This window comes from Crocodylus siamensis, chromosome 4, assembly GCF_052110815.1.
Source record: "Crocodylus siamensis isolate JL-2025a chromosome 4, ASM5211081v1, whole genome shotgun sequence".
Classification (NCBI taxonomy): domain Eukaryota; kingdom Metazoa; phylum Chordata; order Crocodylia; family Crocodylidae; genus Crocodylus; species Crocodylus siamensis.
The window spans coordinates 240,191,721-240,206,284 of NC_143398.1; the positions used below are offsets into that span (position 1 = coordinate 240,191,721).

A 14,564-nucleotide genomic window follows, 5' to 3' on the forward strand; every position below is an offset into this window, starting at 1 on the left:
AGTGACTCCAACTTCATTAGCTCCAAAATAATGCCCAAAGCTAATTTTAAAGGTTGGGATGATTTTTGCATCCCTGCCACTTTCATGCTAATTTAGGAATGACCACGGAAGAATGCTGCTTGCATCTTCAACTCCAACAGGATGGGATGAAACACAGTTGGCGCATATGAGTAAATATATCAGCCGGCTGAAGGGGAGGATGCAGGCATGGGGGTGCGGTGAAATGCTGGCTGTGTTCTGAGAGCCACAATCGGCAAGCCCCTTTAGGCTCATCTGTGACCAGCTGACTGATGTTTGCCTCTGCTTTCAGACACATATCTGTGTTAGCTGAAACGATAAAGAAGGGAATCCATGACGCTGACTCCGAAGCAAGGATAGAGGCAAGGAAGTGAGTGGAATTTTTTTTACTTCGGGTCGTTCAAGAAATGCAGGGTGTTGCGAGATGGTGAACTGCTGCCAGGACACGCACGCAGGGCCTGTCCTGGCTCTGGTGGCTTTAGGGGTTATAAACTATCACAATAATAAAACTGGTGCCATAACTCCTTTAGGCTCTAACAGTCTCCATTTGACACTGTTGCTTAAAATCAGGTGGTCTTGCAACTTTTTGGATTATTCTGCAAGTTAACGTAGGTTCTTAAGAGCGCAGGAGTATCTTGCTAATTTTTATTATCAGCTGCCAATATAATATCTGAAAAAAGTACGTTGTGCTCTCTATACACCAGCTAACCAAGAGGCATCTCTTAAGATTTCTAGCCTGATTCTTCTCTCTCTCTCGCACACCTTTTAGTGGAATTTTTTGTTGGTGTGAAGACTGGAGGCTACAGTTCTTTGTGGATTTTGAAACTAAAGTACCTTTATCACTACACTGCAAGATGTTGTCATTTAGTGTGAAAACTGGGCATGTCTACACAAGACGTTTACTACGGAGTAAACTAAATAGCTCTGCAGTAAATGTCTCGTATCTACATGTGCAGCCCTCTTAGGCTGGAGTAAACGAATTAACTGCAGCAGGGTGGTACTTGCAAATACAAGTACTATCCTGCTGCGGAGGTTTTCACTCCTGGAAAAATTAGCAAGATACGCACGTGTAGATGCTGAAGCAGCTGGCTAGGGCATGAGTGCTTCAATGCAAGGGCTGCCTGCTGGCTAGCCCTGCACTGAAACAACACCCTCATGCCCAAGCCAGCCCCTCTGCAGCACTATTGAGCCAGGTCACAGCATCCCCAGGCTGGTAGGCTGACACCCCCCCCCCCCGCATTCCCCTGCCAGCTGGGGCTGCAATTCCCTGGCTCAATGTGCTTCAGTCTTGGGTGTACATGTAGATGCAGTGCCTGGGAGCAATAGACTCTGGTGCAATAAGTGCCGGAGTTTGTTTTGCTTAATCACACGTGTAGATGCACCTACTGTGTGCCAAATTTAGTACCGTACTGCAGTATCATTTTGTTTTCTCAGCTGCTAAATAATACCTCTTGAATGTATAGCAATTCTCTCTGTCATTAGCATATCCAGACAATGTTTTGTTGAATTTTTAATGTGTACATATACGTGGTCAGTAAACTGAGAATTTGCTCTGAAATCCAGAGAAGATGATTGTAGGTGGGCTTACTGCAGAAGGGAAAATGGTGTCCCAAGGCACGTTTTACATTCCATCAATGTGTTTAAAAGGATTAAAATGATTCATTGCTCCCCTTTGCGCAATGGTGGCTCACCACAAGAAAAGGTATTACATTATTTGGGGAGGGAGTATTATAAAAATACAGTAGATTCCTAGCCCCTATGATGCTACAGCCAGGGCATCTTGATGGATAGCAAGGCCGACTCCAGGAGGCTTTATAGGGTATATCACCTCTCTTATTTTTTAATAATGAAGATGTTGGCAGTATTTAGATTGAAGTTTTTGCATTTTATCACAGTGACACAAAAATGCTAATGACTTCCTCTGCTGTGAAGCAGCTGTCATGCACGAAGAACTCCAAATTAATTTGCACTTAATAGCTTTGTTTTCAGCCTGTCCTTCAGCCTAATTCTGAAAGGTGCCCAGGACCCTAGCTCTTACTGATTGCAACAGAGGTGAAAGATGCTCATCGTTATTCAGGAGACTCTCAGTAATAAACAGGATTCCCTTGTGCTGAAATGTTCCTCTTATTCAGATGGGCTGCGCTAACCTATGCCAGAGCTTGCCCCAGCTTCTCCAAGTGCTGCCCTATACACCTCACTCTGGTCACAGTGTTGCAGATGTACTGTGGGTGAATGGGCTACTCAGCACCTTGGCTGTGCTTAGTACCTATCGTGTGCCCCCTCCCCCTCCAAACGTGGATGCTAATGGTTGAAGCGTACTGAAGGATCTCTACCTTGCTCAGTCTTTACTGCTTTTGTCTACTTGTAGTCTTCTTCCTAATCTTCTCGGTATGAGCTATGGCAGAATCCTGTCTTGTTCCTGGTCTGTAAGCATGGCCCCAAACACTGTCTCACCTTCTTGTTTCCCCATCCCAGCTTCCTGTTTCTGTTCAATTTTGCTCTGTGTGGAAGTGCTTCCCCAAACAGTGTCACCCTGGGTGCTGTGTTTCAGGCTTGTCCCAGCAAAAAATGCATTGTCCATATGATTCATTTGATGAGCCATTGTGGATTGAGACTGTATGAGATACTGTGGCTGTCAAATATTCCTAAGAGTATTCAGTATTGTCCTGGGATGTCATTTGTAGGTGTTACTGGGGCTTCCACAATCACTTCAGCAGAGAAGCAGAACATTTGTTTCATACATTGGAATCCTCCTATCAGAAAGCTCTGCAGTCTCACCTGAAGAACTCGGACAGCATTGTGTCCTTGCCTCAGTCTGACCGCTCCTCTTCCAGTTCCCAAGAGAGTCTCAAGTAAGTCTCTGTGCTTTATTGTTGCCAATTTCGTTTAATAAACTGCAGTTGCTGTCATATGAGGAGCTAGCTTATTGCATGCTCACCATTTCCAGCTTTGATTTTAAGCTTGCACCTCATCTCTTAGCACTATTTGCATCTCCTATTCAGCCTGCTACCAAATGTAGCATGTGAGGTGTCTTATGGGCAAGAGGATGATGATGATGGCAATATTGCTGCTTATATATATTATCATGCACATGCACATATTCTGGGTGAGCTGTTTCAGGCCGTTTGGTGATGTTTGCCAGGCATTCAAGGCATTAAATAGGAATTAAACAAGGCATTCAAGGCATTAAAAACAGGAATGATTTGAAATGGAGAAGAAAGGCACAGTTCAGCTGTGAGAGTGATGAAGAAGTTGAAATGCATGCAGTGTGGCTCACCATGACTTGAAAAAGTCAGCACTGAGGGGGACTGCACTCAATGGGCACTGCTATATATCTTTTTCAGAAGGGCTGCACTAACATATTCTTGTGTCAGGGTATCAGATCTTGCTCTGGCTTCTCTGAGTGCCAGCATGCTATTGCAGTACCTCCAGACCAGTCCTCACTCCCTTCTGGGGGAGCAACCACCTACTTTTCTTAAGGACCACACAAAAAAAATCCAAACACAAGTTTGCCTAATATAATCAACGTCATAGTTGGTTTCCATGACTGAGCACATGCTGCTTTTGGCAGCAGTTTAATGACGGACAATGTATTTAGTGAGGTTTCTCTGTTTGCAACTATAAGACGAGGGGCCTTTTCCCCCCATGCTGATGGGGGAGAGGGGACCTTGTCTTGTGTTTCAGTAAATATGATTATTCTGATTGTTTGTTTTATTTTTAGCTGAAAGTTTTTTATATATAAAATGTGTGTGGGTACACGCACGCATATGGGAACCTTTCTATAATGTTGCCCTTAAAAGAATAGGGAGTTGCTCCCCAAGGAGGGAACAAGCACCAGTCTAGAGGTACTACAATAGCAGGCTGGCACTCAGAAGCTGCGGTATAGGTTAGTGCAACCCATTTGAGTAAGATGCATAGTAGAGCCCATTAAGTGCAGTCCCCTTCAGTGCTGACTCTTTTTCAAGTCATGGTGAGCCACACTGCATGCCTTTCAACTTCACTCTCACAGCTGAGCTGGGCCTTTCTTTCCCATTTCATATGATTCCTATTTTTCATTCCTGGCAAACATCAACAAGCAGGGCCTCAAACAGTTCACCCAGAATCCGTCTGTCACTCGTTCTCTTTGTCTGTCCTATATAATTAGTGTGGTCTTGCCCTCCATGAGGTGGAGCCAGACCAGGTTGCTGTGTGCCTCATCTGTCCATAATTTCTTGGAGGATCCCAGCCCTTGTGACAAGATCACCCAGTTCCAGTCATAAGTAGGGGCCCAGTTAACACATGGATCCTTTGTGGAATGTATCTGGAGTACACACAAATACTGGATAGTGCTGAGTTGTGATGTCACCATGGCTTGAAATGCTGTTGACTCTGCTGGAGCCCAGTTCAATGAACTATATGGTAAATCATGAGTCTTTTGGCTTTGGGCTAATATCATGTATAGTTTGTACCATATATAAGTAGGTACAAAAGTGCTGCTTAGAAGTGTGTTTATAGAATACCTGTGCTAAAACTTGCGCAGTTTGAAAACGATAATATGCATCAGTTCTGGATGAACTTGTCTATGAATACTTGTAAGGCAAATTACTACAGGTATGTTGATTTCAAGGTAATTTTTTTTTTTTTAATTTGCCCCTCAGTTCCATGCGCTCAGAGAAAGCAGTGAGGAGGTGGGGAAGGGGCTGAAGGGGAAAGAAGTTGCCGGGGTAGAGGGCAAGGGACCTCTCTGACCCCCCACCTTTTATTTTTCCTGCTGAAGCAGTGGGAGGGGGACAAATTCAAGGCAAATAATTATATTCTATACTTTGAAAATTATAACAAATTTATGCACATTTTCCATATATAGAATCAACTGGTTAGTTGTCTTATGTTCAGGGTCATCTTATATTTGAATAAACAGTAGTTTTGGCTCCATCAGGAAGTGGCCAGGAGGCTTTCATTCTCAGCGAGACAGTAACAGTCATTTTAAAAGACACTTAGCCTGAAAATTTCTCATGCTTATCCTTAGGGTCGGGGAGTGAACAAGTATTTGTGTGGGTTTGTCTTCTTTCCCTTGCAAGAGCAGAAGCAACCAAGGAAGATTACACTTATTCAGCTGCAAAATAAATAGCTTTCCTGTTGCATGTTTAGATTTTGGCTGGTTTTAAAGGGACTCAAAGTTTGTTCCACCTTAAAAGTGTTAGAACGATGTGAGGAATATCCTAGTTTATTATTATAAATACACTGGATTATTTTAGGTAACTGGCTGTAAATGCAGAAAAGTGTCTAAAAATGTTGTGGAGAGCTTGTCCAACAGCAATCCTAACTCTCAGTCCAGTATACATGAAAACTTTGCCTCTCTGCACTGAAATATGACAGCACTTTTATAGTCCCTGTTATGAGTGACTCAAATATCCATTTTGCTTCACTGAATTTATTAATACTTTTTTAATTTCTAGCCGCCCGTTATCTGCCAAAAGAAGTCCTACTGGGAGCACTACATCTAGAGGTGAGAGCAGGAACTCAAGGAAATACAGCCAATCATGGCAGGACCTTTGTAATGAAGTATAACAAAAGTTTTGAATATTCCAACATGCAGTTAGTGATTCTGATTGTAACGAAACCTCCATTTACTGTGAAGTCATCCTTTGGAAAAATGCAGCTTTATGTGAAAAGACTTTCATGCTGAATAAATTGGTACCGGTCATCAGTGCAACATATCTGGCCCATAAATCCTGATGCATTTGAAAGCTATGACACATTTTGCTTGAAGTCACTTGAAATACATTTCATTTGATTCCATTTTAAGGGCAAAGTTAGAATGGTTTTACCGGGAATTCTAGCCAGGGTATAGTATTGTACAACCAAGTAATACCTGTCATAAGCTGGGACCATGACTAGGTGGACCATTAGTCTAGCCAGATGTATTTCTTTCAGTTCTGTGTTTCTACATATGATAGAGATCAACTTCTGTGCCCATCCTCTGATCTAGTTGGGGCTGGTCCTGCTTTGAGCAGGGGGTTGGACCAGACCTCCTGAGGTCCCTTCCACCCCCTATTTTCTATGATTTCTATGATTTTTGATGGTATTAAATTCCAGGTTGATCACAAAAGTACATCCTCCTAATAAAGCAATGCTGTGCAGCCAAGGGATGTCTTTACCACCTCACAATTAGAAACAGGCAGCTTTAACCACACTGACAAATGCATAGACAAGAAGACCTAGCAGATCAGAACAATCTGTGATTCATTGCTTGGTTTCTAGTATACAGTGCTCCATGTTTTTATGTAATCTCCTTTATGTACCCCAGCGTAGACGAAGTATCCCATATTTATTTATTGAACCAATAAGTCACTCATATGATACAGTAAAAATGGGGAAAAGTTTGAAATATGAAATTTAAGGTAGGCCAATTAGCAAAAATGCCAACAGGGTGTTGCACACATTTTAGCTGTTCAGTAGCCTCTGGACCAGCAGAATGGCGTCTGGGAAGTCCCCGCTGTAGACCAGCATGAGATGTGCAGTCATTTGATGACTGTGCAGTGCGTCATTCAGAGCCATGTAATAACAAAGCCAAGTAATGTGGTGCCTCTTTGATTCCCTCATCCCCCAGAAAGACTTTCCAGCAAACAGGTGTCTGCTTCAGACAGCAGAGCTCAGGAGTTGTCCCATGTTTTCACTAGCTTGGGACTAGCTCTACAGAAGAACTAGGTCAAGTTTTGCCATTCGAGTTCTGGTGAATGTTTGCTGCATGAAACCACCTTCAGACCTGTTGCTGATTGGCAGCCCTTGTTGGGTATCTCAGCAGGCTTGGCCACTGTAGAGATTGAACTGCCCCATAAGTGATCTCTGCAGGTCAAGGCTGAGATATGTATAGGGCAGCAAAGGGATACCCGTGCCGCCCCTGGGAGAGCACAGTTACTTGTGGCCTTTTTGTTTGCTTTCTGCCAGCCCTACAGTCATGGTCACAGTCAGGAACACTTGGACTGTCTTAGGGAGCTAGACTGAGAGGAATGTTTCCAAGCAGCTCGTCAAGCGAATCCATCCTCATGGCTCTGTACTTTGTGTCTCTGCCTGCAGCCTCTACAGTAAGCACAAAATCCGTGTCAACGCCAGGATCTCTGCAGCGATCTCGCAGTGACATTGATGTGAATGCGGCGGCCAGTGCCAAGTCCAAAGCGACGTCTTCTGGAGCCTCCACCCCCTTCAGCTCTGCTGCGGCCTTGCCACCTGGCTCATATGCATCGCTAGGTAAATCTACACGTTCTCCTTTCTGAAGTCTGGGACTAGTCCTGTATGTTTTCTTCAGGGTTAAGCAATGTGATAGATAAAGCAGGTTTTCAATGAGGGGGCCATCAGCTGTCCTCTCCCATTAGAGTTAAGGAAGAAGGCACTCCCCAAAGAAGCAGGCCTTGCAGGAAATGGTTCCTCTACTTCCTTTTCTATAGCACTTTTCCTTTGCGAAGAAGAGATGCTGCTTTGCTTCTGTGGCAGTGAAGGGGGAAGGTGGTTGCAGGACCCACCTCCATGTAGCTTCTCCTCAGGGGTTTTCTGAGTTGTTCCATGGTTTGGATAGGACCAAAAGGGTCATAGTTGGATCCCTTTATTTTTGAAAAAGTAAGGAATGTGGAAGCATAGAGGAGGGCCTGACTGCCATTGACTACCTGCATTCTCCCACGCAGGCTTTTCTTTGAGCTTAAATTGTTTTGTGCTGTTTCTCTAAGCCCTCTTGGTCAGTTTTTGTTGCCCAGATGTTCCTAGTGCATGGAGTGAAATTTGTTCCCTGTGGAACTTGCGTTCTGGGCAGTGCTGCAGGCTCTGAATGAGGACATGCAGGTCAGAAGCATCTAAAACAGGTCCTACGTTACTTGCTTCGTTTCACAAGTCTGCTTCCATAGCTTGCATTTGACCAACCCATGCAAAGCTAATCACCAGAGCTAGGGTTTGACTTCACAAGCCTTGAACTGATGCAACTCTGTTGACTTCCTTGATTCCACCAGGTTAAGTGAGAAGAGACTCAGGTGCCTAATAGGTATGAAAACACTTGCCTTAAGTTATGTAGATGGTTGAACCTCAACTGAATCGATTGGAAATCGGGCTTCGTCTCATCCATTCTGTCTGGCAGAACGGACACTCATGCCTGATTTATATTAGGAAATATTTCATAGGTAGCCTTCCTTTTCATTTCTTGCCAAAATCTTTGTCTTGACTTAAACTTCCTGGCTGCATCTGGTTCAGTAGTGTAGTTGCGAAGCTTTTGCTGTGGCTTAATGATTCTTCATATTAGACGCCAGGTTGAGACTCAGTGTAGCGAGACCTTCAGAGAGTTCACTGCATGTTGGTTTGCCTTGCCTGAGTTTCTGAAGCTTGGATATCTGAGGGAGGCAGTGCAGTATTTAGCCTTACTTCTAAAGCAGAGCACACCCTCTGCTCTTTTCCTGTATGGTTTCCTTTTTAAATGACACATAGACTGGGTTGCCTACGAAGCAAATTCCTTTGCCTGTTGCTAGCAGGTGATGATTTGTCATCTGCACTTTTCTGCAAGGGGGAGTGGGCCAGAGGTGAATAAGAGGGAGGGAAGGTAGCAAAGTTGTGTGCCCAGTGCACGATCGCTGCAGACCCAACAGATGCTCTGTGCTTTGATCTGCCATTTAACCAAATTTTTTGTTCCCCTTTCCTTTAACTGTATGAATTATTTTGCTTATTTCCATAGCTAATATAGAGTGCCCACTTCTGTTGGTATCACTAACTCTTCCCTGTTAACCCTTTCCTTATTTTTTTTTTAATTTGCCTAAAGATGGTACTACCACTAAACCCGAGGGTAAGCAGTCTTTCTGTGTCACCGAGGTGTGTCTACAGCTATACCACCCCTACCTGGTCTCTGTTCTCACAAAGTGTTACCCAGTTCTCATCTGTGCTCACTGGTGGTTTGCATGAAGTGTTGCATGGTTGTTTGTTATGATGCCACTGGGTATTCTTCATTTTCTCTCCAAGTGTTTAGATACCCATCTGGTTTTCTGACTAACGTTGGACCCTAGCTTAACAACAACGCTGTATATGGGTCTCCATGCTAAAATGGTGCTCTTGGTTGAAGGTGATGAGCAGCAGGCTAAAATGGGAGGACCTATGCTTCTCTCTGTTGCTTCATGATGTGTAACAAATACCTGCTTAGATTTTCCATTAGTCAGGTCTCGCCTACTTGGTTATTCCAAGTAGATCAGTAGTCAAGCAAGGTGGTGGGACAATTGCAGCCCAGGCAGCTCATCCAGAGGCATGGGGGTGCTCCCACCACTGCGTACCCTGGCAGAGGCCCCCCGATCTGTGCACAGGACGGAGGCGGTGGCCGCTGCATGTGGCACTTCGTTGCCTGCTGCAGCTGCCCCAGAAGCAGCACAATGCCACGTGTGCTGCACCACCTGCCCACCTTGCAGCAGGACGCACGTGGCATCATGCTGCTCTGAGGGCAGCTGCAGGAAGGTGCAAAGTGCAGCGCACAGGTAGATCCTGGGTTGCACTTTAATTCAGTAAGTAATCTTGTACTTAAAAAGGTTGGAGACCACTGAATTAGATGCTTGGTAACAGGAGAATGCCAGGTAATCACACTGAGAAAGGGATTGCTGGCCTTTAGGAAAGGACACTTAAGCAGACTTTGCAAACCCCCTGGATCTTAGGTTCTTATTACTGACACCTGGTAAACTTGCCTGACAAACAGTGGGAAAGAAACAACTTTTTGATAAGGGCTCAAATTCCTTATCTCAGGGATGTCAAACTCAGCCTGACCCCATGCTGTATCTGGACCACACACCTGGCTGTGACATGAGGCATGGAGTGGGGTGATGGGGACCAGCAGGACTGTTGGTGGCTGAGGCAGGGATGATGGTGGAAATAGTGGTTGCTGCAGTGGGACCCACAACAGCAGGGCAAGTGGCAGAGAGACTGGTGGCTACAGGGTGAGCAAGGCTGTCATACAGCCCTTGATCATCCTCCTGCCGGTGATAGCCATGTCCCCTGAGGCCCAGGGGCCCTGGAGTCCACAGCAGGCCTTGCCCCCCACTTACAGTTGCTCAGCAAGCTGGATCTGACCTGTAAACAGTGTTTGACACCCCTGCCTTTTTTCTTTAGATCAGTGATACTCAGCTTCTCTGAATAATTGACAGCAGGGGACCAGTGGCAGGATCCCACCTACGGTGGTTTGGGAGCAGTGTCAGTGTTAAGTGCTGCAGCTCCCGAATCCCTGGCAATTAATGCTGCCACCACTTCCCTGCTGCCAAATTTCAGGACCCAGGAGGAGCCCAGCAGGCTGGATGATGGGGCCTCACCTTCCAGATACCGCACACAGGGTCGGGCTGGGGCACCGGGTTGCACCTGCACACTGACCCTGTGTTAAATCAGACCTGCAAACCAACTCATCTGGCCTGTAGGATGAGCCATCACTGCTTTAGAGTAAGGTCCAGAGGGATTCAACTACTGATGCACAAATGGAAAATTTAAAACTCTCCAGGACATGCCTGTGGTCACTCAGAACAGACCATGGAACATATAACGACTCAATCCATAAATATGAAGGAGAGGGATGACAGTGATGCACTCTGCTGGTCCTGATGCAATTATGTGGCTCAACCACTTCAATGTAAAATTATAGTAGGTGCTCTGTATCTACATCAGCATCTGGAAGAAGCAGCTACTGGTCTCTGGTCCTTCGAGGAAGTGTCCTTTGGAAAAAAAAAAAAAGGCGGGGTGGGGCACAAATTTTGCTATTACTGATCTTTCTTACTTAAGAATACCAAGTAGAAGCCCTCTCCTTTTGTGCAGCAGGCAGCGAGGGAGCAGGGAGGAAGGCAAGGATAAATGAGAGAAGACTCTTGGGTCTTCTTTGCATTTAATAAAGCAACAGAAAAAAGCAAAAGCCCATGGGTGGTTGTTTTTCGTTTTTTCTTTCTTCCTATTACATACCAGTTTTCAAGGGATGTACTCTTGACTTGTGGGACTGTATTAATATCCTTGACGGCTGTTTGTAGTTGAATGTCGTGTCTCAAGAAGCGCCACTATGTCACTGTTAGCGTGTGCGTGCATATGTGTGGTTCCCTCCATCAGCTGTTAAATTGATGTGCTGTTTTGGGGGAAGGTTTCTCCAGACTCTTGAACTGACTCTGAATCTTGGGTTTGAGACCTAACCTGGCTCTTAATCCCATGCAAACCTTTCTGCCTGGGGTCTGTCACCTATAAAGGACACTGGGGAGTCTTAAGCAGATAGTGTTTTTTGGGGGGGGGGGGTTAACGCAACAGCAGAGTTCAAAGGTATAACCTCTTCCCCCACAAATTTTTCTTCCATCCCCATCCCCACACCCCAAATCCTTGGTTGCTTTCTGTACGAATGCAGGAAGGTTCTTTAGCCGGGACCCAACAGATCTGTAAGCTAGTAGGCCCTGTATGCAATGCCTTCACATGACCATATATCCATCTCCTCTAGTTTTTCCCTCTGATTTGCCAACTTCCTAAGGGTGTTGGAGACCTTTGGGCAATCTGAAAGCATGCTCTTTTTTTTCCAGTCTTGAAAAGAGGGTTAGTACTATTGCTATAAGTCAATATAGAACCATAAGTGACTATTTAAAGTGATGTAGTTGGAGTAAGGGTTACAGGAAGCTGCCCAAGGGGTAACTTGCTCCATGGGAGAGATTTTTTTGATACAGCTTTAATGCAGCTTTCTTGTTTTGGCGTAACACGCCTTGCATCTTCGTACAAAGTCACTCTAGTCATTGGTCTGGTATCTTAATTGACCTGCTTTGGAAGCAACATAATGACTTGCAAAGAAAGCTAAAATGTCACTTTTTTGTAACGAATAAGGTTTCTTAAAGTTCATTTACTATTTTTTTTCTTTCATTAAAATGTGAGGACTTATCTACACTTTTCAGCTGGAGGGCAGGGGACCTAGTAGGATTGTAATAGCACAGCAGATTAAAACCTAAGTAGCTAAGACCTGGTTTTAATCAAAATGTTCAAAACCTTATGTCTTTTTTATTATTATTATTATTTGCTTTGTTGGAATACATTATAGTCAGATATTGGGAAGAAAAACTCGTTAAGGACTTAATACCCACATCAACAGCGCTGAGAGAAGTCCCAGCCCAGATTTTTTCCAAATAGTTTGTCAACTCAAGTAGGGGATGTCGCACTTTGTTCTTTATATTTTAAGCATAAAACCGAAGTAGGGAGCCTTGAAACCCTGCAAATGCAATGTACTCTTTTGGGCTCTCTCTTATATCATTAAAGGCACAGATTCATTGTTCCCCTTCTGAAAGCCCTCCTTTTTTAAAGAGAATCTGAAGGTTTAATGTGCAAATTCCCATATTTACTCAAATCTAGCAACCCTGAATTTAAGAGGACCCCCCCAATAATTAGATTCTGTACATGGACAGTTTATAAATTTGGTATAACCTTCCATGTGTAGAAACTAATTATTGGAGGATCATCTTTAATTCATCCTCCCCACCACTGCAGGTGTGGGGAGGTCAAGCAGTTTGCCTCCTGCTTGCGCCTGCCCCTTGCCCCCCCACCTCTGCTTCCCGCCTTCCCCCTTCATCCACAGCCTCTTCTTCCCTGCGTCCCCCCGACCTCTGCTCCCCCGTCCCCCCGGTCTTACCCTTGCTCTGCACTGGCAGGCACCATCCCTGTCCTAGCCTGGGGCATGGAGCCCAGCCCCAGCCCCTGTAGCAGCCATGAGGCTGAGCCGTGCTCCGTACCCCAGGCTGCAGAGCGGACAGATGCTGCTGGTGCGGAGCAAAGGTAAGGGGAGAAGAGAGGGGCAGATCAGGGAGCAAACCTAATCGGGTGGGGAAAAATGGGGGAAGAGGCTCCGGGGGGGAGATGGTGGAGGTGTAAAGGTGGTAGTGGGGATGGAGGTGGCAGGCAGAGGGTGCAGCTATAGCTACAGCCCCGACCCCAGGGCCAGAGCCCAAGCTACAGCAGGCACCTGCCCGTCACCCACCCTCATATTCGATCCTTAGACAGGGGGCTTTTGCCCCCATGTTCAATAGGGAAAAAGCTCATTTTCAAATTGAGTCAATACGGTAGTTCGTTTTAACTTTTGCAGTGTGGTAATGCTCCCCCCCGCACGTGCATGTTCTTTTCTAGACCAATATTTAACACCAGGAAAAAGACAAAAGTACGATCTATCTATTACGGGGCTACTAGTTAGTAACAGAATCGGGTCTCTAGGTTTGAACTGAGTCAGCTTGATTCTCTTTGAAAAGTATGGTTGTGGAAATTCATCTCTTTGTGGAGAACCAGCATGAATCCAACGCACATCGTCAGCCTCGTATGGGTCACGTGCTGTCCCCTTCACAAAGGCAAATTTCACCCTCTGTATTGTTAAGATCAAGTCTTCCAGTCCCTGTTCCTGGGGATCTCCCTTGAATATCAATAGGAGCTTTGGATACAGAAAACCAAGCGGGGGGGATCAGCTGTAAAAGCAGCCACATCCCAAATAATCTGATCCTAGTTAGGTTGTTTTCTTCACAGTATTTTCTGATCTTTCCATGCACCCCCGCTAATATCAATGTGCTGCTCTCCTTGGAGAAGGAGTAGTGGTTCAAAAATTGCAGTTGCCAGCTCTAAATTGCCAAACAGGGTAGGTGGGTAGGTAGGTTTGACCCCACTCCACTTGGATGAATCCTGCCTGTCTTGGGGCAGTCATTTGCTGTTCACCATATTGTTTGAATTTCGGTAAGTGCGCGGTAGTTGGCCAGACAGCAATATTTTTCAAACAAAAGTAGCATTGTAGCAGTCCGATGACTTCTGTGTAGTCGTTTATTGGCATTGTGAGGTCCGCGAGCTCCGACGCCTCGCCGAATTCATATGGCGGGGAGCAAGCACCTTCCTTGTTGCTCTTGGCTTCCAGTGTGTTTGGTTTCCGTAAAGAAACTTGATGTTGAGTTTCCTGTTCAAAAATGTCTGCAACTGATAAGACCTAATCTGTTAGGGGTTGGGCTCTGTTACATCAGTGTATTGAATAGCTATATAATCAGGGAGCGATTTCACTGGGTTTGTATTATTGCAAAAGAAATTGGAGCCTGACTGTCTGCATGTTCCAACATGCTGCGAAGGGGATTGCTGTGTGAGCGGTCTTAACTTATTTCTTTAAAAAAAAAAAATCAGGCAAAAATCTTCCCAAATATCTTCCCTTCTCTGCACAGATAACCACATTTCTTTGCTCTCGTTGCATACTGAGCTGCAATAATTGTTACCAGCATGTGTTTCACAGGATAACCTCTCTACAGAAATGCATCTGTTACAGACATTCAATATGTTCCTATCGCCAGATACCTTGTTTTGCAAATGGGTGTACTTTTCATCATAGCATTAGGTAACATTAAATATTTGTAGAAGAGACTTCAATATGTTTAAGCCCTGAAAACCCTTTGTATTTGGAAAGCAAATGGTTGCAATCAGAGCAAATGGGTTTACTTCTGTTTTGCACATTTTAAAAAGGTGATTGATTACTCATTGTGATGAATCCATAAATGTTTCCCGTCAGATTGTCTTGGAAACCTCAGTAGACTCGAGTTGTGAAG

General features: G+C 44.9%; 1 protein-coding gene across 5 annotated transcripts in view; it reads left to right on the plus strand.

The window, feature by feature from the left end:
* CLASP1 (cytoplasmic linker associated protein 1) overlaps positions 1-14,564 on the plus strand; it is a 229,863-nt gene that overhangs the window by 119,564 nt on the left and 95,735 nt on the right. For all 5 annotated transcript variants that reach the window (XM_090046026.1, XM_090046022.1, XM_090046023.1 and 2 more), the window contains 4 exons: positions 311-388; positions 2,703-2,870; positions 5,454-5,503; positions 7,075-7,245. In XM_090046026.1, coding sequence (XP_089902152.1) covers positions 311-388; positions 2,703-2,870; positions 5,454-5,503; positions 7,075-7,245 — 467 coding nt within the window. The remainder of the gene's footprint in view (positions 1-310; positions 389-2,702; positions 2,871-5,453; positions 5,504-7,074; positions 7,246-14,564) is intronic.